The sequence below is a fragment of the Hemicordylus capensis genome, chromosome 6, assembly GCF_027244095.1.
Source record: "Hemicordylus capensis ecotype Gifberg chromosome 6, rHemCap1.1.pri, whole genome shotgun sequence".
NCBI classification, from domain to species: domain Eukaryota; kingdom Metazoa; phylum Chordata; class Lepidosauria; order Squamata; family Cordylidae; genus Hemicordylus; species Hemicordylus capensis.
The window spans coordinates 20,402,746-20,429,949 of record NC_069662.1 but is presented as its reverse complement, the minus strand read 5'-3'; the positions used below and the strand labels follow the sequence as shown (position 1 = coordinate 20,429,949).

General features: G+C 43.6%; 1 protein-coding gene across 1 annotated transcript; it reads right to left on the bottom strand.

Annotated features, from left to right (window-relative positions):
• Window positions 1-850: 850 nt before the first annotated feature.
• On the bottom strand, window positions 851-25,086 carry LOC128330942 (leukocyte immunoglobulin-like receptor subfamily A member 6). The gene is made up of 9 exons (XM_053264311.1): window positions 24,998-25,086; window positions 20,007-20,042; window positions 18,954-19,252; window positions 17,195-17,482; window positions 14,998-15,291; window positions 11,029-11,322; window positions 8,908-9,198; window positions 8,445-8,569; window positions 851-2,645 (listed from the first exon to the last, which is right to left on the bottom strand). Exons 1-8 carry the CDS (start codon window positions 25,084-25,086, stop codon window positions 8,463-8,465), a joined length of 1,698 nt encoding a protein of 565 aa, XP_053120286.1. The 3' UTR covers window positions 851-2,645; window positions 8,445-8,462.
• Window positions 25,087-27,204: the final 2,118 nt, after the last annotated feature.

Here is a 27,204-nt window from a genome sequence, read left to right as displayed (position 1 = left end):
GTTCCCTCTAAGGGATGTGCATGTATGTGCACACACAAACCTTTTGATGTCTGCTCAGTTAATTTTAGATCCCACTCAGGTTGAATCGGGAAGGCCCAAATGAAAACAATTAGAGGGAACCCTGGTGGCCCATACTTGAAGTCCTCCCATCACTGAATGTATGGCAGATGGAAAGGGCTTCTTCTGATGCCATCCCAGGGATGGCCAAGAGAAGTAAACTCGACCCATCACTTTCTGCCTTTAGAAGGGCAGTGTAAACACAGTTTTGTCAGTAGGCTTTTTCCTATTTGTGTTAGAAAGCAGGATTTGCTGCTGCTGTTGTTGCCTTAGACTGATGTTTTATTCTGCTTCAACTTGTTTCTGTTTTAAGATCTGACTGTATTCCTTTTATCTAGTTTATTATGGCTATTTTGATGGTCCTTTTCTTTTTTTAAATTAAAAAATTACAATTAAATAATAATAACAGCATGAAACTTGATAGACAAAAGCTACCACCATAAATACAACAAAAGACCATTTCTGATCTTTTCCTTTCTCATCCTCTTAAAAGATCCTTTCTCATCCTCTATCAAAAGCTTTATTATGCTTATATTCTGTTCTTCCTCCAAGCAGCTCGAGGTGATGTACTTAGTTATGTTTATCCTCATGACAATCCTGCAAGGTAGGTTAGGCTGAAAGAGAAACACCTGGCCAAGGTCACGCAGTGAGGTTCATGTTGAATGGAGATTTGAAGCCAGGTTCCTTTGGTCCAAGTTCAACATGCTGCCTATAAAATGCACATCACACATTATAAAATTAAATGAAGAATAATATAATCATAGGTCTTCCAGACACAGTCCTGCATATTAAAAGTTGCCAAAGCTTTATTTGTTCATCTGATAATTAAAGTATGCATCAGCTTTTAATAATAATAATGATAATGAGAAGAAGAAGAAGGAGGAGGAGGAGGAGGAGGAGGCATGAAGGAGGAGAGCTGGTCTTGTGGTAGCAAGCATGACTTGTCCCCATAGCTAAGCAGTGTCTGCCCTGGTTGCATCTGAATGGGAGACTTGATGTGTGAGCACTGCAAGATATTCCCCTCAGGGGATGAAACCGCTCTGGGAAGAGCAGAAGGTTTCAAGTTCCCTCCCTGGCTCCTCCAAGATAGGGCTGAGAGAGATGCCTGCCTGCAACCTTGGAGAAGCTGCTGCCAGTCTGTGAAGACAATACTGAGCTAGATGGACCAGTGGTCTGACTCAGTATATGGCAGCTTCCTATGGTCCTATAAGTAGATACACAAATTACAGGTCTGTATTAGAATGTACAAGTTGCAGGTTATCCTGCCAAAAAAAAAAAAATGGAAAGGGGAAAAAAGCAACAAAACAAAAAATTATGTCTCCTGAGGGATGAGCAGTGCTGGGACCCCAGTAAGGACTCACCTGGAGGGCGCTAGGATAGTGTTGACAAGCCAAGGTCAAGTTGACATCAAGGTCAAGAGACAGATAATCCAGTCTATGGAGAAGCAAGCATAAGCTGAGGTCAAGAACCAGAGAGTCAGGGCTACAAGAGAGAAAGTGTAAGCTGAAGTCAACAAGCCGAAGTTAAGAGCTGGAGAGTCAAGTCTACAAAGGAGCAGCGCAGGATCCAGGCAGTATACAACAGGCAGTATCCAAGCTTATACAACAATGTCTATCCAGCAGTGGACTGCTGCAAACTGAAACCTTTCAAAAGGGGAAATGGAACCTGACCACAGTCTTGCCCTGGAATACTTTATTGTGTAGTCACTGGCAGTGGTGTGTGGCTTGACTATTAGTGACTGAACTGAGGCCTCATTCTCAGAACATGATGACAAGGGCAAGGGAGGATCCTTGAGCTGAAGTGAGAGTTCAGGGTGTTTGGGGTCCCCTGAATCCTAGAGCAGCAGAGCCTTGAACTCTATCCCGCCATTGGACTCCATCCTCATCAGGAGAAGGCTGACACAGGGGTCATGACACCAATAGACTGATGGATCTATAATGGTGCTGTATTCTAAGGAAGTTAGGACTCCTATAGTCCATTGGAATTAATAGGACTTAATGTAGCCACAAGTAAGTTGTCTCACTGATTTAACTGGTGCTTAGCCAGGATTAAATTTCTTAGCATATAACCCACTGCCTCCTGAAGTTTGAAATGCGGGATGGAAAGAAATATAATAGAAAAATGGCTCGTCCCTCTGCTACAGGATGAACTAATGGCTCGTCCCACTGCTACAGGATCAGTTCAACTTGCAACTGACCTGACAGATGTTCATGCAAGAGAACCAAAGGCTGACACATTGGTTAGTCTTCCCTTTCCACCATGATGTGGGTGTACTGCCCAACTTTCTATTCTTTTTTAAAGCATTGCACGAACATTGATGTATTTCCCCATTCATTAGCATCATTAATTGATTTTAAAGCGAGAAACTCTTGTAAAAGTGTAAATGAGCTCTGGCAATTGGAGGGGTGTTTTTTGATGATAGCAGGGATGCTCAGCCAATCTGTTTCAGCTTCTGACTGTCGAAAACCACTCTGCTTCCTTCAGAGCTTGACCCTGGAGAGGAAGAAGGCTGAAAGGGGGACATTTCGAGCTTGTCTCTCCTGCTCTTGTGAGAGTCCATCTTCTCCTTCAAGAATGTGCCTGGGGAACTGAATGAAAAGAGCTCTGACATCAGGATTTATCACTCATTCATAATAGATTATTTATTTATTTATTTATTTATTTATTTGATTTCTATACTGCCCTTCCAAAAGTGGCTCAGGGCGGTTTACACAGAGAAATAATAAATAAATAAGATGGATCCCTGTCCCCAAAGGACTCACAATCTAAAAAGAAACATAAGACAGACACCAGCAACAGTCACTGGAGGTACTGTGCTGAGGGTGGATAGGGCCAGTTACTCTACCCCTGCTAAATAAAGAGAATCACGTTAAAAGGTGCCTTTTTGCCAAGTTAGCAGGGGTTCCAAAGGTTCCTTGACATCCTTTTTAACAAAATAAGAAGGAATGGTAAACTTCATAAAATAGAGTCCCAACATATTAATTTAGCCAATAGAGCTTGCCACAAACTATACAAAGTAAAACCGATAAAATAAAATAAATCACAAATAGTAAAATTGTAAAGTAAATTATTAAACTCCTAATGAAAATTTAATATATCAGCATCAGTATACACATCACTCCTCTTGTGCATTTCAAATTGTCCTCTGAAAGTGAATTACAAATTATACCTTCATTTACAGCACAATGCCACCTTCATATATCTTTCTTATGCAGCCAGAATAAGAATTGTTATCTGTTGATTAACTGAAAACTTGTCTTGGTAGCAGCAGCAATGTATTTGGCCTTATTTCCATTACAGCTCAACTGTCCTAGCAGGAAACAGAATAAGCAGTGGAGCTGAGAAAGGCTTCCTTATATCGGCTGAAAAGTGCACACCATTTGTCTTCAGCTTGTTTTGCATAGTAGCATTTGTTTTACATGGCTGACTTTTCTCAAAGTAGATCCCCAATGTCATGCATTTTGAGGAAATCGTCTTATTATGGTCTTATTATTTGACCTTATTGTGCATATTTTGCTGCTCTGCCACTGATTTTGCTGCTCTGCCACTGCTCTAAATTCATACATTTGTAGAAATGTACTCTACTGGAAATATAGGCAGAGGCAGGGGGAACATGAGGTTTATGGACTGTGGGGACTTGAAGTGCACTGCTTGGACTCTGAGGCTAGAAGGGGAGCTATATAGACATCTTGATTGGTATTGGATTGTTGGCTCTTGAAGTAAAGTGTGCAGTCAAGTCGATTTCAACTCCTGGCGACCACAGAGCCCTCTGGTGTTCTTTGGTAGAATACAGGAAGGGTTTACCAGTCAATCAGTCTTTATTACAGTCACAAACCAGCATAAAGTATTATTTTTTTATATTATTATTATTATTATTATTATTATTACATTTATATCCCTCTCTTCCTCCAAGGAGCCCAGAGCGGTGTACTGCATACTTGAGTTTCTCCTCACAACAACCCTGTGAAGTAGGTTAGGCTGAGAGAGAAGTGACTGGCCCAGAGTCACCCAGCAAGTCTCATGGCTGAATGGGGATTTGAACTCGGGTCTCCCCAGTTCTAGTCCAGCACTCTAACCACTACACCATGCTGGGTCTAATAAGGGTGATTACATATTAAAAGTGAGAGTAGATAAAAAGTGATTGCATATAAAATGGTACATATTAATACTAAAAGGACTAAAAATACTAAAAATGGTAGATAATACGCCGAAAGCATGAGGGCCTAAAAGCCTGAGAAATAGTAAAAGTCATAATAAAACTGGAAAACAGCCAGATTAAAGGTTATAAGGAACAGTAAAAAGGGAGGTGCGTGAGCAATTGCAGGGCATGCCCAGAGTCACCGAGCGTCAGATTAAGGCTGATAGGACTCACTCAGGGGCGTAGCAAGGTTGGAGTGGGCCCAAAGACAAGATTTTAAAATGCCCACCCCCAAGCTCAGCTCATGAAGAAAAGAAATCTTAAATGAGGTTGAATAGTGGTACCAAAAAGCATAGTAAAATTTGTGTGTGTGTGTGTGTGTGTGTATTTGTGCCCGTGCACCACAAAAGAACATCATCCTAAATTATTTTTTAAAAGGTTTTGTAAATTGTAGACAATGCAAGTCATTTAATGGTACTAGAGAAAGACATGCTGTTCTGGTAGCTCCAGATCTTAACACTCACATCCATTTTGGAGGATGAATACAACTGAAGGAAGTCCAGGTGGGTGCGCTGCTGTGGGAGTCAGTTGTGTGACTTGCCTCTGCACCCCCCCGGCAGTGGGCTCCCAGACAACTGTCTCCCCTTGCCCTAGTATAGTTACGCCCCTGGACTCATTGCCTGTCATCTGCCAATGAATGCTGATTGCAGCCGCACAGTACTTGGAGATGCTATATGTGATGGCAGGCTTAGAGTCAGAGAGTAGCAAGGAGCTGTAGAATTGGCTCGGACGACCTGGATGCTTGCTTAGCAATGGAAGGATGAGGGAGGTGCGAATGTCTCTATAGAACCAGCAGTAGAGGAGAACATGCTTAGTAGTTTCGATCTGCCCTAGGCCACAGGGGCATAGTTGCTCTGTAAATGGGGTCCTTCTATAACGGCCTTCTAGCACTGTTGAAGGGAGACCATGATAGTGAGCCAAAGTGAATGCCCTTCTGTGCTTTGGAACCTCCAGTTGGGTGAGGTATGCTGCTGGAGAAGCCGAATATCTAAGGCCATCATTGATATGAAATTTTGGGACACTGCTGAGATTGGTTTGGCGCTCAATGTCTATAATGCGCTGCTTGATGGTTGCTTTTGCCTGATTGTAGCCCATGCTGAGCAAGGTCAAGGAGGAAAGGCCCAGAGCAGCTATTTTGGTCTCAATTGTCTGAATCCAGCTAGATTGGTAATCATCATGAAGGGTTAGGGGGGCAAGACCAATTGGGCAAAAGGATAGTCTGAGCCAATAACAGAGAATGGCCACCCACACCCTAGCCTGCAGCTTGATCAGGCCTTTCTCCAGGCGCAGACTGGCATTGGAGACACATCTTGATACTTGGAGCGCTGCCCGCAGGAATTTAGATTGTACAAGTTCCAGAGTCACAAGGTTGAGGAAGGGGCCCAGTTGAGCACCATAGAGCTGAGCTAGCGACTTGGCTGTGAACAGTTCAGGAGCCGCGGGTACATAATGGCCTCTTCTTGTCCGCAGGAATTTGAGAATGGCAGAGGATCTTCTCTGGGCATTTAAAACCACGTGTTCTCCGTGAGCTTTCCTAGAGAAGAGCTGCCAGAATGAAAAACTACTCTCAAGCATTTGAAGTGTGCAACTTGCTCAATCTTATGCCCCTCAATCCACCTTGGATCTTGGGTCTCCTGGCAAAGGCCATAATTTTAGTTTTGTGATAGTTGATTTCTAGGCAGTCCTCCCTGCAGTGCAACATCAAAGCTCTCGGTGCTCTTCTAAGGCCAATGGGAGGGATTTACCATTGCCTCCTCCCACACAGTATGAGATGATGCCTTTCAGCATCTTCCTATATCACTGCTGCCCGATACAGTACCAGTGGGGATTTGAACCGGCAACCTTCTGTTTGTTAGTCAAGCATTACCCCACTGTGTGGCTCTTAGGCAACATCAAGGCCTGAAATGGACCTTGGACACTAGTAGTAACCCTGGTTTCACCCAACAAATCATCCTGGGCGCGCGCACACACACACACACACACACACACACACACACACACACACACACACACCTCTGCAAGCACCATAGTGGTCTGTGGAATAATAATAGCTGGAATCCAAAGTCATACTTCAGGTGTGCTCAAGGGCTGAGTATGCCTGGTGGCTGTAAAAAAAAAAACCCCTCTTCTCTTTGAAGAAGACTTTTACAAATTATTCTGGAAACTCTTTACAGTTGTGCAGGATGATTGCATTCGGAGATTACCTGATTCTGGGCTGGGGTTCCATGCATAGCAGAGCAGTTCCCTCGCTGCAGTCTATTGAAAGTCAAACTCCCCCACCTGATACTGTCCCCAGAGAGGGTTGTTCCAGGCCCATGCTGGGTGCCAGGAGCCAGAAGCAAGAGCCCCTTGATTCGTCCCCCCTGCCATCTCACTGGGTAAGTGAAAAAATGATGAATGATTCCACTGGTGGCCCGTGTGGACCTCCTGCTTATTCTATATCTCTCATGTCTCTTCCCAGTGCCAGACTAGTCAAGCCCTCAACAGGGTCTTCTTTCCCCACTGATTCTGCCAAGCCTGTTCCTTTGGCTGTGGTTTCACTAGATAGTAGTTAGAGACAGTGGGAATCTCATTCATTCACTAATTAGATAACAAGGCGTGTATCACTAATTAGATAACAAGGTGTTTGGCTACCTTAAGAGACTCTTAGTTAGTCCCACCATTCACCCACGCTTCATTGGATTTTTTCACTTTGGCATTCAGAGCACTGGGCAGAAATCACATCACGTCAACACCCACTGCAGGTCTCCGGTGCCTTTGCTGCAGAACAGGAAAGCTACACAGAGAGGACTGGCCGATTCCCCCTTTTGCTCATTAGAGTTGGCAAGAGTACTTTGCCACTGCTTATTATTCCTAGGAGAGGACTCCCGCCTCACCCTCCTCTTCCACAAGATCCCTCCTACTCTTCTCTGTCCCTTTACTAGAATAGATATCTCCATACATGCTGAGCCCCTGAGCAAAAGGGTTGCCAATGCTATCTGAAAACTCCCCTCCTGCCTTCTCTTACTGACCTCCCCTCTCTCACATTCATCTCTCCTCTCACTGAAACCTCCCCTCCTCCCTTGTGAATCTATGTGACAAGTTAAAATCCACTTGATCTAACAAGACCTATCCCCTCCCACTCTAGCAAATTTTGTTTATTCTCTTCCCTGATTCACTATTCTGCCTGTCAATCCATTTCCCCTGCCCCTTCTCCTTCCCTCTATTCATTACAGCCTGTTCTAGGATCCATCTCTAAGTAGCTTTACAATTGCCAGCCATTGCAAATGCTAGGAATTTCACCTTCCAGAACTTGATGGTTTTCCCCATTCATTTCAATTGCACTGTTTTAATGCATTGTTTTTCTGTGTTAAAGCTCACACAAGCAAATCCGTTCTACCAAATTCTCCACATGACTGATTTGTTTTGCTAATTCCCTAATCAGATCATGCATTTTGATTCTTTTCTAATACATTTTGAGTTTTTTGCATTGAAAGCCTGTCTCTCCTGTTTGTATCACTTCTGTTCCTACATAGAGATTAGTCCCTGGTTCAAAGATCCCCCGTAAAGAAATCTGGCCCTACATGTCATAACAGTACAGTCTGGTCAGTGTAAATGTGGAAGGAGGAGCAGAAAAGCAAAGTCATACAGACATTTTTCAAAGCATCCTCTTGGTTTACCATAAGTACATAACATTTTACAACACCAGGTACAGGTCTAAGGTGAGTGTCCAGATAGTTCCCCCCACCCATACACACTGGTGCTTTCCATAATCATGCCCCCACTCTCCCCAAGTACCCAAGTACAACATTTTTCTGCAGCAGCAAACACTGTAGCCAGGGGGAGTTTCTTCCCTTGTGTAGGATTCCTGATTATGGGGATAAACTCTTCCAAGTTATGGTGTTTGTCACTGCAGATAAACTCAGTATGCAGGGAGAGTAGAGGCATGGTCACAGAGTGTGCCACCACAGGGGTAGTGGCTGGCTCGGATTCATAATCTGAACCAGCCCCTGCTTATTAAGACATGTGGTCAGATTACAACCTGCCCCTCTGAACTGGACCACATTATTAAATTGAGCTGTCCATGGTGCTGCAAACTGCCTTGTGTTGCCTTATCTTGTAAACTTTGTGGGCTCATGTCTGAAGGATGGGACAGAACATATTTCTTATTAGGAAACGTTAGAGACGAAGCTGAGGAGTGTTGTCTCACCTTGATTCCATGTTACTTTCAGAAGAACTGATTCCAAATCATCATATATGTGAGGACAAGAAGAATCAGACTTCCTATGGCAAAGCGGATGATATTGATCTTGGTGTAATCTGTAGCCCAAGCATCTGGAATGAAATGTGGAAATCATGAGCTCTGCATGCAAGGAGATGGGCAGGGAGATGCTCATCCAATGATGACACCCATAATCTGTTCTAGAGTATCAAGACATGCAGAAGAGTACTAGTAGAAGGGACAGAAGTAACTCTATCATGTCCATTCTTCTGAAAGTCCTAAACCTCAGGGTAAAAAAATGCCATCTGTCTACGTCAGTGGCGGGGGAGAATGTCTTAAATACTTTCCAACTAGAATGAAATTAGCCTTCAAAGACATCTTGACCCCCACATTATGGGTATGGACCACTGTGTGGTCCATACAGTGTTCGATAACCAAGAGAACACCACACCTGATAACAGGAGCTCCACAGGGTCACTGGGTGCTGAGATCAGAAAAGGTCTTTCTGAAAATGCATAGCTGCAGCTGTAGTTCCTGCGATGTTCCCAGCTGATATCGCTAATGAGAAAATGGCCCACATCAAAGTCAGACCTCATGGGCCATGTTGCTGTTTGGTCTCCAACCTTGTGAAGATAGAACTTGGCGGGTCCATCTTGAATTTCACACCGGAACTGGGCTTGTCTCCCGAGGGCAACAGATTCATTGAGGCTGATGGAGATGGCAGGTCTAGGTAAGCTGGGATCTGTGCACAGAATTCCACACATGACTGCTGGAAATATTAAAAGCTTCTTATCTGCTTTCTAAGATTTCTTTTGTCATTGTCAATACACTTTCAAGCAGGTATTTGCAATCATACAGGCTAGAGGCCTGTTTTCAAAAAATGAAAGCTGGGAATCTTAGGAAAGTACCTTTTTAGTGAATGGTACATTTCTATGCTCTTACATACTCATTATATACACCTATAGTCCTTGGGGAAGGGTACCTTGGAGCTGACCTCTATGTGTTCCCCTCAAGAGGCTTATTATATGGTCGGAAATTTTGTTACTTTAATTGGCTGGAAAGCAACTCCTGTGCTATACATGAAGTCCAGGATGAGCCTCAACATGAATGTTGCATTTATGGAAATGCTCCAGTTCAGATTATGAGTGGAGAGAAAAAACATGCCAAGCTGGGTCTCCTAATCAGCAGTAACCCAATGCTTAATTAGGGCCACACAAGCAAAGATGCCACCCACCACTTCCTATTCTTCCTCTTCCTTCTGCTCTAGCACACAGCCTCCTATCTCTCCCATATGCTGCTGCTAGGGTAATAATGAAAAAGGACAGAAAGTGGAGGGGGAACATATGAAAGCGGCCATGGAACATTACGTCACTTTATAAAGCCTTTCCTGTATTCTGCAGCCCTTACATAATTTCCTTTTCTGCTTTGTGAGTGGGCGACAAAGTGGCAAATGTGGTTCAGTGTTGGGAAGTGTAAAGTGATGCACACTGGGACAAAAAACCCCAACTTCAAGTATACATGGATGGGATCTGAGCTGTCGGTGACTGGCCAAGAGAGGGATCTTGGGGTTGTGGTGGACCGCTCGTTGAAAGTGTCAACTCAATGTGCGGCAGCTGTGAAAACAGCCGATTCCATGCTAGGGATCATTAGGAAGGGGATTGAAAATAAAACTGCTAATATTTTAATGCCCTTATACAAAGCTATGGTGCAGCCACACCTGGAGTACTGTGTACAATTCTGGTCATCACATCTAAAAAAGGACATTGTAGAACTGGAAAAGGTGCAGAAGAGGGCAATCAAGATGATCAGAGGCCTAGAGCACCTTCCTTCAGTCAGTCAGTCAGTCCTTCCTTATGAGGCAAGGCTACAACACCTGGGGCTATTTAGTTTAGAAAAAAGACGACTGCGGGGAGACATGATAGAGGTCTATAAAATCATGCATGGTGTGGAGAAAGTGGATAGAGGGAAATTCTTCTCCCTCTCACATAACACTAGAACCAGGGGTCATCCCATGAAATTGATTGCCAGGAAATCTAGGATCAACAAACAGAAGTACTTTTTCACACAACGCATGATCAGTTTGTGGAATTCTCTGCCACAAGATGTGGTGACAGCCAACAACCTGGATGGCTTTAAGAGGGATTTGGATAACTTCATGGAGGAGTTCATGGTCTATCATTGGCTACTGGTTGTAGGGCTATAGGCCACCTCCAGCCTCAAAGGCAGGATGCCTCTGAGTACCAGTTGCAGGGGAGTAACAGCAGGAGAGAGGGCATGCCCTCAACTCCTGCCTGAGGCTTCCAGTGGTGTCTGGTGGGCCACTTTGTGAAACAGGATGCTGGATTAGATGGGCCTTGGGCCTGATCCAGCAGGGCTGTTCTTATGCTCTTATGTTCCTTCCCCCTTTCATCAGCAGCCCAGCAGCAGCACGGGAGAGAGGTGAGAGGGTGCAACTTGCCACCCTGCAAGTGCTCCAACAATGAATTGCTGAAGATGACTTCCTCACTGCACCTCATGCAAGTCCTGCCCCTCTTTTCCATCTGTGCTGTCTCTGCTGAATTTGGATCCACACCTAATACCAACAGCTTCACATCATCACAGCTGGTTTCTGAGACAATGGAAAACTCTGGCAGGGGTCTGTAGCTGCAGCGGTAGCTTCCTGCATGCTCCAGGACCACGTTGCTGAAGGTGAACTTTGCTGCATCCCCCTCTGGTTGTGCTAAAAGTGATATAATTTGACCTCCAAGCTTATGAAGAAAGAACCTCTGGATTGGACCTTTGGCCCAGCACTGAATGGTAATGTTGCTCCCCAGAACTGCCACCCTATTCGAACTCAGGGAGATATTGGGCCTGGGTAGATCAGGATCTGTGGGAAGAAGGAAGACAGCTTAGTGCAGAATGTGTCCAAAGAATCATCTATACACCAGAGATTACTACATGTTGTATATTCTTTGTCGAACATCTGAACAAAGAGAAAGGAAAGCAGACATCCAGATGCGTACATTGTAGCATTACTGTTGAGGTTGCTGTGCTCATATCTCAACCAAAAGTGCCCTCAGCTTATACCCTGAATTCCCTTACTAATTCCACTGTGCATTATGATTGCCATATGGGCAAATCTAAAAGCCTGTCTTTCTCTCTCTTTTTTTTTTTAAGGTCAACCTCCTTACAAAGCAGTGTACCATTTTCAAATGCACATACAGTGAACATACAGAAAATGAACCAAAATTTAACATACAGAAAATTAACATACAGAAAATGAAGCAAAGTTGAACGCGGTCCTCTGAAAGAATTGTGGCATCTCTAAGTTCAGAGCCTCTCATCTTTCCCCATCTAAGGTGTTGTATGAAGCATAATGCTTGGAGGGTGGATGCTCTGAGCTCAAAGCAGCCTTTCATCATTGCATTGATTTATTCCTTGCAGCAGTTATCAGTTCCCTCACAGCACACAGTTTGGGAATTACTCCTTTAATCACAAAAATCAGAATGAGCTTCCGATGTGGAGGGCAGATATTTAGCTTTTCATGATTTGATTAATTTATTCCTTACTGCATATGATGGTATCAGATAGAGCAACTGTCTCCCCACCCCAGAATATCAGCTCACCCCACCTGCTACACACACACACACACACACCTCTGACTCAAGTATGTAGACCACCAAATATCTTTGAATCAAAGCAGCAATGTCAAAATAAATGAGATATTCAGAGAATTTGGAGGGAATGGGATGCTTATAGAAAACACTAAGGATATGTGTGAAAGAATCCCTTGAAACAGACATCTCACGCTGGCCAATGGTTTTGCTTTTATCTTTTGTCTTTCCCCATTTAAAAAAAACCAACCTGGATTCAGAGTCTACTTCCCCAAAGATCCCTGCACATATTTGCTTCATATGTTGCAGGGATAATGACCTCAAAATGGGGGATCTCCAAATCCCATCAGTGAACAACAATGAATCTTAAGGCTTCCCGCACCACACACACAAGTTTAAGGTTCATTTTCTTGGAAACCCCTGCACCTATTTCATTGAATTTGGAGGCATAATGTCCACATATGGGACTATCGCAATCTATTTATCTATTTATTTAATGTGCCGCCCTTCCAAAAATGGCTCAGGGCTGTTTCCAACAAAATAAAAACAATTAAAATCAATTAACGATTAAAATACAAACTAAATCAATTAAACAATTAAAATCATGTAAAGATTAAAATCATTTAAAACCAACATTAAAATTTAAAATCATTGATCTAATTAAAAGCCTGAGTGAATAAATGTGTCTTCAGTGCCTTTTAAAAAGTTGCCAGAGATGGGGAGGCTCTTATTTCAACAGGGAGTGCATTCCAAAGTCTAGAGGCAGCAACAGAGAAGGCCTGTTCCCGAGTTAGTCTTGAGTTCGTGGCAACCGCAGACTAACCTCTCCAGATGATCTTAACAGGTGAAGGGGCTCATGGCAAAGAAGACATTCTCTTAAATACCCAGGGCCCAGGCTGTTTAGGGCTTTATAGGTAATGACTAGCACCTTGTATTTTGCTGTTATTTCACCCATTCTGCAAACCAAGTTTAAATACCTCTGTCCCAAGTTATATACCTCCATAAGCATTAAAATGATATAGAAGGAAAAGGCACTCTGAGTGAGTCCAACAGCTGTCTTATTTAGCAGCATTGTAGAGAAGTTGTTTTGCCCTGCCTTGCAGATATTTTTATTTCAATCCTTTGTAAACCATAAAATTATTCTTATTTTGTTCTACATTTTAAGCCTTGTTTCTTTTATGAACTGATCCTGTATGCCTATCCTGAGCTCACGAGGCTACATGACCAAGGAGAAGTACTGAGAGCAGGGCAAGAAATAATCATATGGTGGCAGCAAAAGAAGTAATCACTTAATCAATTCCCTGAACTTAAAGACCAAGTTGATATAAAATAATACAAAACAAATCACCTCCCTGGACTTGGGATGGGCATCAGGGTAGGTAAGGTTCTTGACAATATCATCTGCAGAACTAATTCTGATAGTCCCATTATAGGGACTATTGGTCCAACATGTCCATCAGAACTATCTGACTGCGCAGACCTACTACTTTGCAACATTTATTCAGTTTCTCCTAGACACAGAGAGAGTCAAGGAATCCTACAGGACAATGAGTTCATCTGCTCAGATCGCTGGACCTTATTCATCAAATCTTTAACCTTCCGAGATTTCATGGGGTGCTGCTGGATGACTTTCAAGTATATCTCCACAACCAGAAATTCTAGAGGCTTGAGTTGTTGTTGTTGTTGTTGTTGTTTTAATGAAAGCCACCATTCTTAGAAATCTGAATCCTGTGTCTAATGCCACATTCTGTTACTTTTCTGCACAGCTGAAGAATCATGATAGATACTCAGCCCTTAGCATGGAAGTTATGGGGAGTCTCATGAAGATTTGGCTTCCAAGCCCCAAACGTTGCTTATATAGGAAGTGTTCAAATATATATGTGCCAACTCATGCAACAAAATATTATTCCTTCACATTCTTGCTTCTATTCTACTCCTGCTTGTCAGCCAAAATGGCCTCTGATGCAGCTTACACCTGAGGAGCCCTGCTGGATCAGAGCAAAGGTCCAGCATCCCGTTTCCCTCAGTGGCCAACCAGTTGCCCCCTAGGTCATGAAGGCAACAGTTTTCCTCCTAGAAGTGGAGGTTCCTCTAGAAATGAATGCCTGAAGACTTGACAGATACATTTTGGTGAGCATGGCTAACAACCACTGATAGACATATCCTCCAAGAATGTGTTTAATCCAGTCTAAACCCATTTAATTTAGTGCCCATCAAGCACATCCCATGGAAGTGAATTCCAGAAATTAATTATGAATTGCATGGGGTGGAACCAATAAGTTTTGTCTTTCCTGCACTGACTGCCAGTTAGTTTCATTGGATGATCCCCAGCCCAAACAAGAATGCCAGTGGGTGGGGTGGGGTGGGGTGGGGGTGTGGTCTCTGCATTCTCCACACCAAATCAGATAAAATATGCAGAATATAATAAACAGAAAATTAACTTTAATGCCTCCCTCCTCTGTTGCCATGGTACTGCACTTGTCTTCCCCCTGTGCTTTAAAGCTGTCAAAGTAAGTGATGCTTTGGTAACATATTTTACCAGTGAAACAGGTAGAAAGTGAATGGGTTACTGGCTCTTTAAGGTCTTGGGGCAAGGAGCAACAGTGACTATTTTCCTGGCACAGAATGTGGCTGGGGATACCCAAGACACTTCTTTCCATTTTATGAGACTAACTCTGGCAACTCCTGATGTATCCATCAGCCAAAATCTGCACCTTTCCATTAAACTATAACCTCAAATGGATCCATGCTGGGACCCCTCTCCTGTCCCTTCTCCCTAGTTTAACCAAGATCCAGAACTCCAAAATTAGGGGGCTCAAGGATATGCATTTCAGTTCTATCAGAGCTCAGCCTAATATGGTAAACAAGCCATCCGGCTAAAATTAAACCCACCAACTAAGACTGTGCAATGGGGTTGGGAATAATGCATGCCAAGTCAGTCCCTTTACCTGTTATCAGCAACTCCACGGGCTCACTGGGCTCTGAGAAAATAGCAGCTGATGAGTAGTAGTAGCGGTACATGCAGCGGTATGTCCCTCCCTGGTCCCTGCTTGCATTGCTGATGGTGAACGTGGCATTGGGCTCAGAGGTGTGTATCACCTGATAAGTCATCTGTTCTCCAGCCTTTTCGAGATGGAACCCTGATGTGTGCACTTTGGTTTGGCAATGGAAAGTGATATTTTGCCCAGGGGCAAGGATCTCAATAGAGTGCAGGGAGATTTTGGGACTGGATAACTTGGGATCTGTGCCAAAAAACAAAGAAAGCGGAGATAAGATGGTGAAGAACCTTCCCTCTGTCATCTTTGCCATCATTCTGTACTTTCTGCAGCTACAAGGAACTGTTTCCAAATGAAATACAAAGTGCTAGTTATTACCTATAAAGCTCTCAATGGCTTAGGTCCAGGGTATTTAAGAGACCACCTTCTCTGTTGTGAACCCTGTCGCCTATTAAGATCAGCAGGAGAGGTCCAGTTACGGTTGCCGCAAACCTGTTTAGTGGCAACTCAGGACCAGGCCTTTTCTGTGGCTGCCCCGGGGCTTTGGAACATACTCCCTGCTGAAATAAGAGCATCTCCTTCTCTGTTAGCTTTAAGGAGGGCCCTGAAAATGTACCTGTTTTCCCAGGCCTTCAACTGAGACTCAATTTTTAAAAATTTAATGCGTTTTTAATGTGTTTTTATCTATTATGATTTTTATCTTTTTATGAATTTTAAATGTGTTCTATTTTATGTTTTTATTTTGTACACCGCCAAAAGAGTTTTAGACTAGGTGGTGTATAAGTCAGTCTTCAGTCCCCACAGGCACACACACACACACACACACACACACACACACACACACACACACAAAAACCTCTGCCCAAGTGAGACAGAGATTATGGCATATTGATTATTTCTAAAACGTGAACTTTATTAAACTCATTTCTTTTTCTAACAAATGGACACAAACAACCCTTCACAAAGCAAAGGGACAAGTAGAAATATAAATCAGACAAATTAGGGCTAAAGGTGGAGAAATTTAGAAAATGATTCAGCAAATTAAAAATATACTCCTTTGTGTCTAGGAGGCCAAGGATTGTTTGGGGGAAGAGCTTCAGTAGTAGGAACTTCAGTTCAGTAGGAACATCAGATAGTGAGCGTACATCAGATGGTGACCATTTTCAGCCTATATCCAGAGCCATTAACAAGTTTGGTTCACCAAACATTGTGGTCTGCAGTCACGGAATTGGGAATTCTAAATAGAGCTAATCTCTCTCTGCTAGAGCAACAAGGTGTATATCGATCTCCGCTTCTGTAAAGATCCTGAATTTAGGATTTTCAACTGTGACAACTCCTACTTCTATTTCAGAAGATTTGAAGTCAATGGACAAAACAATAGAGAGGCAGGTTATTGCTGTCTCTACTGTCTGTTCAAATGTCAAATTTTTTCTTCACTTTCTTTTCAAGAAAGCTAGTTGATTCTGTCTGTTTGACTCCTGCAGCTGTGGCCTTAAATCCACAAAAACTCATACAAAAGGGAACCAGATAGCCATTGTACTGGTACTCAAAGATGCATTTCCAGCCTCCTAATATATTGAGCAACCTTGTGGGATCGTATTTGCCTTCACCATGCTGTGCCTGTATGTTTGTAGATAAGGCAAGTCGGAAAATGGTATATCGCCTCCAGTCCTCTCTAATCCAAAGGAACCCAAACCCTGTTAGCCCCATGAACTGCTCTCCACTGAGAAGAGGGAACATCAAACAATATGCTTGCAATGTAAGGGCTACAGACTGGCTTTTTAAAAGTGTAATTGAAAGCTGGGAGTTGTGAGAAGCTGGTCTCTGCAACCACTACTGCATTGTCTGAGCCTCCCTCCCTTGTGCTCCCCGTGGAACGATAACATATGCATTGTCCTTGGAAAGGGCACCGTGAGGAGATAACTCAAGTGTCTCCAGAATGGGAATCAGCAGCGACATGGGAAGGGCTTTCGCTGGTGGGAATCTGCTCCCAGTCATGACATGTGTCATCCATGAGGTCTAGGGCAAGCCTTCCTATGAACATTCTGTTGATGGAAATGCTTCGCATAATCCAGACTGGAGAGCAAAGGTATACTGATCTGCATTACTAGGATTGTTTGCCCTGCAGATGCTGAATTAGGATTCTTACCAAATATCAACAGATTCACAGGGTCGCTGTTCGATGAGATTAAAAACCCCTCTGCAGGTTTGTACCAGCATCTGTAGTCCCCTGAATAATGCTGGCGGATATTGTTGAGGGGGAACATGAACCAGCGCTCAGCTGGCTCTGCCAAGTATCTTCTCATCCTAAATGGACCCACAGTACATTCGAACACTGTGATTGGAATTCGGAGCCAGAACTGAATGGTGATGTTGCTTCCCAGAGCCGCTAGCCTGCTAGGCTTTAGGGAGATATTGAGCTTGGCTAGCTCAGGATCTGTGAGCGGAAGGAATTCAGTTTAGTGCACATCATGTCACAAGCTTCATCTGTGCCCTATTGAATTAATTAGTCATGTTGCAGTCAGAAATGCAATGCCTTGATTGCATTTGATCTTGGCATAGTGGAACACAGCCTGGCAGCTAGACTGATTGATTGATTGATTTGATTTGTATACCGCCCTTCCAAAATGGCTCAGGGCGGTTATATACCCATGCTAACACTGCTTTTGCAGCCTGTGCCTTGTCCCCTACCAAATCAGAGGTCACTTGGCTGATGATGATAATAAATAATAAACAACTTGTTTGTTAGCTGCCCCACAACAAATTGTTTTCTGGGTGGTTTACAACAGGCATTAAAACACGAGGAAAAAGCACACCACATTAAATCATAACAGACCAATAAAAGCGGGGCGGGGAGAGACAATATAAAATGCTGCAGAGGGGTGGGGGAATTGGCTGTGCAGGCTTCCTTCTTGATAGGACAGCCCACACAGCCACTTAGGCCAGAGTGAGGGAGGAGCTTCTTCCCTCAACTCCGGTCCCATTGGGCCCAAATGGCAGTGCCAGCATTCTAACATAGTGCTGACACCACAGAAATGGAATTTGCAGCGGTGAAACTCCACTCTTTCAGAAGGTTCAGAGTGGAGTTCAGCAAGGGAAACAGCGGGTTGCTTCCCCCTGCAAACTCTCTTTCCCCGAGTCCAGACATTTGGGTTAGGAAACCAGAGGTGAAGGGACCTCTGGTTTTCTATTTCGTCTGAACTCGGCCACAGTCTGTGTCTTTATATATTCTGAGACAAGACTCTGTTTATGAGGTTTCAGCATGCAAGTCTCATGTCTTTTAATCCTGCATCATCAATAGGAACATAGGAAGCTGCCATATACTGAGTCAGACCAACATTGGCCTAGCTAGCTCAGTATTGTCTTCACAGACTGGCAGCTTCTCCAAGGTTGCAGGCGGGAATCTCTCTCAGACCTATCTTGGAGAAGTCAGGGAGGGAACTTGGGAACCTAGATGCTCTTCCCAGAGCGGCTCCATCCCCTGAGGGGAATATCTTACAGTGCTCACACATGTAACCTCCTATTCATATGCAACCAGGGTGGACCCTGCTTAGCTAAGGGGACAAATCATGCTTGCTACCACAAGACCAGTTCTCCTCTCCTAATAGGGCAGGGTGTTTCCATTCACATTGGGACCACATTCCGGGTTTGTTGCTGCACTGCTACAACATCACAATTTATTATGTGGCCTGCACTTCATGATATTCATTCCCCTCCCCCCACAACCCCACGACACTTTGCACAGCAGACAAAACAGTGTGGAACAAGTGAATCAGGCTCTGTGGACTCAGGATGCATCTGAGTTGCTAAGTAGGTCACTAAGAGTCGACACTGACTTGAGGGCACTAAATCAATCAATCAATCAACCAACCAACCAACCAAGTAGGTCTTTGAGCTGGCCCTCTTACCTACTATCAGCAGCTCCATAGGTGCACTATGGTTTGAGAAGTACAGGCTGGAGTAACAATAGTAACAAGTGTAGATCCCTCCATGCTTCCTGCTCATATTAATGATAGAAAAAGAAGCTACTCCTCCAACCTGGATTGTGGCATTGTCTACATTCTGGCCATCTTTCTTCAAATAGAAGTCCAGCCCCTCTAAGGGGAAATTACTGTTGCAGATGATGGTGGCATTTTCTCCCAATGAGGGCCCATGACTAGAAAAAGATACACCCTTCAGAGAAAGATGGGGAGTAGGAAGCATTTTCCTGGAAAGGAAACAAGAACAAAGGAAAAACAGGGAAACACAAACAAACCGGTTTGGAAGAGCAGGGAGAGACACTGAAAGAGCAACTGGAACAAAAACAATTAAGGAAGAATACACATAAGAAATAAAAAAGCCACAAATCATCAATGAACAAATATGATTCACAATTAAATATTTCATTAAAATTAAAAGGGCCAGTGGAAATCAGAACATGGTCTCCTGCTTCTGAAAAGATGGCAAGGTCAACACCAAGTGAGCTTCTCTGGAGAGAGCATTTCAGAACTGTAGAAGTCCTGTCTTTCATTGTCACCTGTCTAACCTTTGATTAGCAGGGGCCATGGGTTGGGGGGGGGCCCAAGTCTCCCCCTCACCCTTGGCCAGGGTGCCCCCTTGCCCCTTCCTGCACACAGCTGGTGAGCAAAGCACTCGCCGGCGGGGAGCATGGGGCACACCCTTCTCCTTTCCAGCCAGTGTTTCAATGAAATGCTGGCTGGGGAGGGATGGACTTCCCCCTACCCCCCGGGCATTGACCCCTCCCCTGCATCTGATGTTGGATGCAAGGGGGGTAGGACCCGTGCCAAAAATGGGGCTGTCATAGTCCTTTCCAGGGAAAGGAGCTCCCTTTCAGTGATTCCACCCACCGCTGACAGGGGAAATGAAACGCTCTGTTCTCAGCATTGGTCCTGCAACGGGAGCACCACACATGGGAGGTAAGTTATATACAAATGACACTCAAAGCCTCAACATATTCTTACCTCTGTCTAGCATTTTCTCCAGAGCTCAAGAGCAGCCTGGAAAGAGGAAAGAGTAATCACTAAATAGGCCCCTTGGCTACAAGATCTCTGCCACTCCACAGCTTCCATTGCACTATTTCAAAATATATGATCATACAAAGCAGCCTTATATTCAGCTGGACCATTGGTCCATCTATGTCCGTATTCTCTTTTCTGACTGGAAGCAGTTCTCCGGATTGTCATGCAGTGATCTTTCCCTACCCTAGAATGCAATGCCAGTGATCAAACCAGGGTTCTTATGCACCCAAAGCATTCACTTTACCACTGAGTAATGCCTTTTCCACAAATGTGCAAGCAGCACTTATTCTGAAATAGTGTGGAACTTGAATTTAGTGCCTGGGCATTCATTTCCAGAGCATACAGTTAACTTGAAAAACAGAATGCTACTGAGGATGTATAATGCCCTTCTCTCCATGTCTTCCTATCCATACTGAGTAATCACTGTCCTTTTCCGTGCATCTTTGATTAAGATATTGATGAGGTTTACCAAGCCAAGCAGCATGACGTCTATGCACAGTTAAAAGTCTCTCTCTATCCGTTCAGTCGTGTCCAACTCTTTAAGATTACATTTAAAAGGAATCACCCGTAATTCCAGAAATTAAGCATCGCACAGTTCTCTTCCCCACTCACATGCACTCACATTGGTAAATGCCCTTCTCTCCATGTCCCAGTTGTAGGCACTTCTGGGACTTTGCAATACTCACAAAAAGAAGGTGGAGAAAGCAGGCATCATAATGACCCAGTGCTGATTCCAACGTCAGATTCTTCTTTTTACAACAGCCAAGCTATTGATTTCTGTCAGCCCCTAGATTACATTTGAAGCTACAGGAAACTGATACGGATGTTATCAGAGGCCCTGCAGCAGAGGGAGAGACCACCTTCTTCCTAGAGGATGGTGTGGGCTGTCTGTTGTTGTTGTTGCTTCTGCTATTGAGTACCTCCCTGCAGGAGAGGGAGAGGGTGAGACCATCTCCCAGCCCCTGCTTGACCTGTGGGACTGTGGCCTCTGGCTGTGACTGCTCTGCGGGGAGTCTGTGCAGGATCAGGGCCCAGAAATGACTCAGCAGTCCCTGTATACCATCTGCTGCCCACAGTGGCCATCTCTGGGCCTATAAAGGGATGCTGCTTATGGCGCTGGGCCTGCCACCAGCAGGGTTGCCACCAATGGGGGTTGCCCTTTGGGGGAGCCACTTCAGGGGACAAGAATTTGCATGTGGGTGGGTATTTAATGGTGTGGCTTCTGTTAGTTCTGGGTGAGATTGCTTTATAAGATGTCTAGGCTTACCTGGAGATGGGGAGATGGGGTGTATCCACTCATTATAGGGCAGCAATTCCGGTGGTGGTGTGGAACAGAAGAAGTAACATTGGCAGGCCAGTGGGCCATTACAGGGGGACAGGAATTGGAAATCTAAGTGCTATTTCCCCTTCTGGCTGTCCTGCCAGCTCTCTGACCTTGGGGAGCGGTGCCAACCACCCTTGGAACCTCACCGTTCTCTGTAATGCCAGGTGTGGTGAGTGCCCTGTGGGGATTGGGACTAGCATTGAGAGAGCAAAAAGCTAAGCTCAGGCCTGTGTCTGATATTGCTGGTTTGCAGGAATTTGGAGTGTGAACTTTGGTTCTGCTGGCTAAAGTAACTGAATGGAATTCTCCATTCTGTAGTAAAGGCCTGCAAGAGGAGGAAATTCACCCCTCCTTTTCTCCTTGAAGCTGTTTATGCATTGTGCTATGCTGATGTCAACCATGGGAACTAGTTTGAAACCTGCTGAGAGTAATCATATTTAGAAGGTCTTAGGAAACCACACTTGATATTATTATCTAGATATTTTAGGGGTGCATATTCTCACACAGTAACTGCTGATTGCTTTGTATGCTATCTTTAAATAACATTTCTTGGAACTGGAAGGCACCAACCAAGCTTTGAGAAGTGACCACAGACTGGTCAAGCTGGTCATAAACAGGAATGTTTCCATTTAAATTAGTAAACAAGCCAGATCTGGGACCCACCATGCCAAGGATGGGAGACCGGGAGACTGTTTATGTTAGGATGGAGACATGGTAGATTTGATATGACTGTCTTTGATTTGAGATATGACAAGGAGGCTTGAGGACAGGTTATAAAAGGGATGTACATACGCCACCCCGGGACCTCAGAGAGACACAAGAAGGAGAGAGACTAGCAGGAAAGGGAAGCAACATAGACCCCAGGGAGCTGGATGTCTGCCCTGATAAGGGAGGCACATCCTCTGCCCCTTGGGTTAAGATGTGAAGACAGCCTGTACGTCCTAGCCATTGTTGGATATTTTAACTCAGCTGCCTGGGCAGCCTACATCATCCCAGCACTTCCTCGAGGCCTCCTGCAGACCGCACTGACCAGTAAATATTTATCCACAAGAATGTCCTCAAGGAATGCCTTCCTCCAGAATTAACTTTCCTTTCTCATCTTATCTCCTCTCCTTGCGATCTCTTTCTTCCCTGCATCCCAGAAGCGCTGCTCTCTGCTCCTGTTAGCTGGCCTAACAGCCTTCTGCCTCGGCTTGCTCTTCGCATGGCCATCTTTCCTCTTCCTCCTGCTCCCTCCGCCTTTCACTCTCCTTGCTCTTGGCTCATTTAGTAATACGTCAAAATGAGCAATGCCCTCCTCCTCTGCTCCCTCCTCTTCTCTCACTTCCTGACCCCCGCCCTTCCTCATGCTTGAACTGCTTTGTTCTCCCTATCTATCTCTCTGCTTGAAAACCCAAACTGTCTAAAATGTTGTGCCTTAGCCAAGGACAGCTCTAGATAAGACACTACACTTTCACTGACAGAGAGAAAATACTTTCCCATTATTATGCATTACTAGTGAAGGAAAGATGATTTTAGCTGTTGCTGAAGTCCCTCCCTTCCATGGACTAGAAGTAGTCACCAAATGTTTTGCATTTTTGTGGTTGGGAGCAGAGAGATAAGAACAGCCATTGCTAGGAGCTCAAGTAGTTAATGAGCCTGTTTAGAACTGTCTGCATACTGAAACTACAACTGGTACAGAATGCGGCAGCCAGGTTGGTCTCTGGGTCATCTTGGAGAGACCATGTTACTCCCATATTGAAAGAGCTACATTGGCTGCCAATAAGTTTCCAGCCAAAATAAAAGGTGCTGGTTATAACCTATAAAGAACTTGGGCCTGCGTATTTAAGAGAATGTTTTCTTTGTCATGAACCCCACTACCCATTCAGATCATCGGGAGAGGTCCGTCTGCAGTTGCCACTGGCTCATCTGGTGGCTACTCAGGGATGGGCCTTCTCCGCTGCTGCCCCGAAGCTTTGGAATGTGCTTTATCCTGAAATAAGAGTCTTCCCATCTCTGGCAACTTTTAAAAAGTCTTTATAGATGCATCTATTCAATATATAAATATACTGAATTTCTATTCAATATTTTAATTAAATATTGACTTAATAGTTTTAACATTCTTTTAAAATGTTGTTTTAAAATTTTAAATTGTGATTTTTTAACTTTTTCTGTATCATTTATTTTGTTTTAACTAATGTTTTAATTTTTCTGTTGTCATCTATTTTAATTAATGTTTTAACATTTTCTGTTTGTTTGCTTTGTTGTAAACCGCCCAGAGACGTGGGTTTTGGGCAGTATAAAAATATGTTAAATAAAAAATAAAAATTAATTATCTGGCCAGCAGTCAAGGTATTTGAAGTTACAAATCTGATAGCCTGTCTGAAGGACAGTAAGGCCCCGGGTTGTGATCTTGTTCTTTCTGGAGTAATTAAGGCATACACTGAATGGTGGACACCAATGCTGGCATCTCTCTTCACCCATATTGATTACACAGTGCACCTCCCCAAGGATAAGGGAATGGGGATAATAGTGCCAATATTTTAAAACGGTAATAGGGTGGATCTGGCAAACTATTGCCCAGTTAATCTGTTAACCATTGTGAGTAAATTATATGCAAGCCATTGAATTGGAAACTTCAAGAGTGGTTAGAGTCTGATGCGGTTCTAAGTGATGAACAAGCTGGCCTTAGGATGGGGCGTTCTACAATCGATCATGAGTTGGTATTGCACCATCTGATAGGTAAATATGCTTATACTTCTAAATCTGCACTATATGTGCCCTTTATCCACTTCGGATTTGCCTTTTATTCAATCTCAAGATTGATCCTATGGAAAAAAATTAGAGAGACCAACATAGACAGGCGTCTGCTCCTCCTCATTTAAAAAAAGTATGGAAAAACTACCCTGAGATGCAACCCTCATGGGCTACTCTCGAATATAATACCTTTTTAGAAGAATGTCAAACAGGGGTGCATTCTAGCACCCTCCTTGCTTAAGCTTTAAATATCCTCCATGGCTTGAAGTTTGGACAATCCAGATCTACACAGACACAAAATTGCAGGCTTAAACATGCCCATTCTGTTGTACGCCGATGATGATGCAGTCATTTTGCACACTCCGATAGGTCTTAAGAGAGGATTGTCATGCAATACAGGAGGGCCTCATTAATCGTGGGTCCAGCACTTGCAGTATCGCATTTCCACAGTCAGGTAATTGGTACTCTACCTCGGTATATGTGAGGTTAAACCAGCACAAAAAGGGTTAAATCCACACATCCATGGATCGGAGGCAGCCGGAAATGACTGTGGAGGTTATTTCCAGCTGCCATTTCAGGCATCGAGGCCATTTTGTGGCTCATTTTGTAAAAATGCAAGTTGCTCTAGTAAGAACTAATCAGCCTACTTTCCTTTCTCTGTCTCTGCAATTGGACTAAATTTGGTTCATATTGAGGTCCACAAGCTAGATCTCTTGCACCTTAAATGTTCACGCATCCACCATCTTGGATCAGGGTAGATGACATCATTACAAACTACACCACTGGGGTGTCCCTGTATGTCTCTCACTACACCTATACCAAATTTGGTTAGACAGTCCACAAGTTAGCCCACTTGCGGCTCAAACATTCTCACAGGTCCACCATCTTGAGTTTGGGGTAGATGACATCATCACATGGTGCTTTTAGGGGGCATTGCTCGAGTGCTGGAGGCCCATGGACCATGGTAGGACACTTTATTTTGTGTTTCCCTTCCATTTTGGCCCATTTTTACCACGGTTTCCCAGCCTCCGGGGACCTAACCCCTGTGATTGCATTGACTGCAATGACCTGGTATTTGCTGGAAGCTAGCTGTAGCCAGGAGGCTTTTATCATATGGTCTGTCCACTGAATTTCTCATGTCTTTAGGGTTCAGCCAGGCAATAGAGGTATTCTTGCAGAGACTTTGGAATGTTGAATATCAAAATGAATGCAATATGCTTTCAGAGAACTTGAAAAGTTGGGTGCCAAATGCTAGCTGAGAGCCTGTGGGTCATTTGCCTGCTCTTACCTTTCCTATGCTGCAGAAGGTCTTTTTCAGAACAAGATATAATATATTTTCCTGTCAGCCGTGCTACAGGATAGGCATTCCAAAACCCCACTTGTTAATTGAACCTGCCTTTTCGGCAAAGGCTCAGTTGAATAATGTTTAGTTATTTAACATTTAGCCCCTTTTACGAGGATTCCTGTGTTAGATTTATAACACCTCTATTAATTGATTTCCTTGATAGAGACAATGCATTTTATAGTACATTCCTCCTTTCAGATAAGAAGGCAGGCAATAACAGTCAATGGAGAAACTGAAATAAAATCAGGTCTTAAAGCATTGTGGGGGGAAGCTGCACGTGTGGGGAAGGAGGTCAGAGTCATTGTAGTGAATTTGAAGAGAATTTGTCAATTCTCTGAGTTTTCTTTGTCAATTCTCTGAGTTTTCTTTGTCAATTCTCTGAGTATTTGTGAATTCTTGAAAGTTTTGTTATAAAATAGGGGAAAAAATGTCTTCCCCATTGCAGAAGCACACAGTCAGTAAAAGTGAAATGTACTTTCAATGTTTCTGTTTTTGTGGTTAGAAAGAATTTCTCACTTTCCTTTCTAACCATTAAGGGGTCAAAAGGTGTGAAGTCCTTTTAATCCTTTTTTAAAAGTCTGTCTATTTCTGCAATGAGGAAGAAAGAAATTAAAGGAAGGTCTTTTTCCCCGCTCCACATGGGGGTGGCATGGTGGATCAAGGAGGAAGCTTCGGATCCAGAAGTTTTTGTAAAGTTCTGGCTTTAAACAAGCCAGATTTCACCATTCTTAGCTATTTTTAATTTTAAAAAAACCCACAAGCTAAAAGCATTGAATTTTTAAACTTTTGAATTTTTTCAAGCTTTCCTCCCTTTCAAAAAACCCCATGAAAAATACACTATAGATTATAGCCACTTTATTGAACCTTGGGTGACAATGCTATGAAAACACTTAGTGAATGCAATTTTGAAAATTCCAAAATATTTCCAAAATTAATTTCAATATTTTGGAATTAATTCCGACTTTACCAATCTGATTTTTTAAAATTCAGACTTGGATTTCACTGATTTTGCACAATTTCAGATAAAATTTTAATTTTAAAATCTAAATTTGCACAGGCTTAAAAAATACTAACAAATGTTGAAGAACAGTCTTCATTGATGAAAAGAGGTCGTAAGAAAAAGCCATGTTAGTCCTCTGTTCCTATAATGTATAGCTGATGATACATGATGATAGTTGATAATACAGAAAGGTTAAAAGAAGAGAATTAATAGATGAGGTACATTCAGATGGCAGCGCCCTTCCTTTTCCTAGTCTTCCTGACATGACTCAAAGTCCCTGTTGTGCTTTGGGCACAGCAAACTCTGCATGTGTTTTCCCAAATTTGAATGACTGTGTGTATCCATACCTGTGGAAGATCACCTTATTGGGCTGGAATCCCCACCCCATCCCCACATGTATGGGAACTGCCTGTTCTAAGCACCCCCTTTGAACTCAAAAGCCAGCTGGCCATCTTGATTCGGCACTCTGACACATTCATGCACTTGGATAGTCTTCTCCAAGCCCTTGAATAATGCTGTGGGGGAGAGAGAAAAGGTCAGGAGGAGCAGGAGGAAAGGCTTAAAGAAGTGGGTAGGTGTTGTTAGAGTGCTTCTCTTTCTCTTTCCTGACCTCTCAATAGGTAGGATGAGGAAAGAGCAAAGGAGGGTGTCTGCTGTCTGCTGCTTTACGAAGGAAAACTGAAGCCTATTAGGGCTAGTGATGCATTTCACATCACATGTCATTTGGTCACTTGTA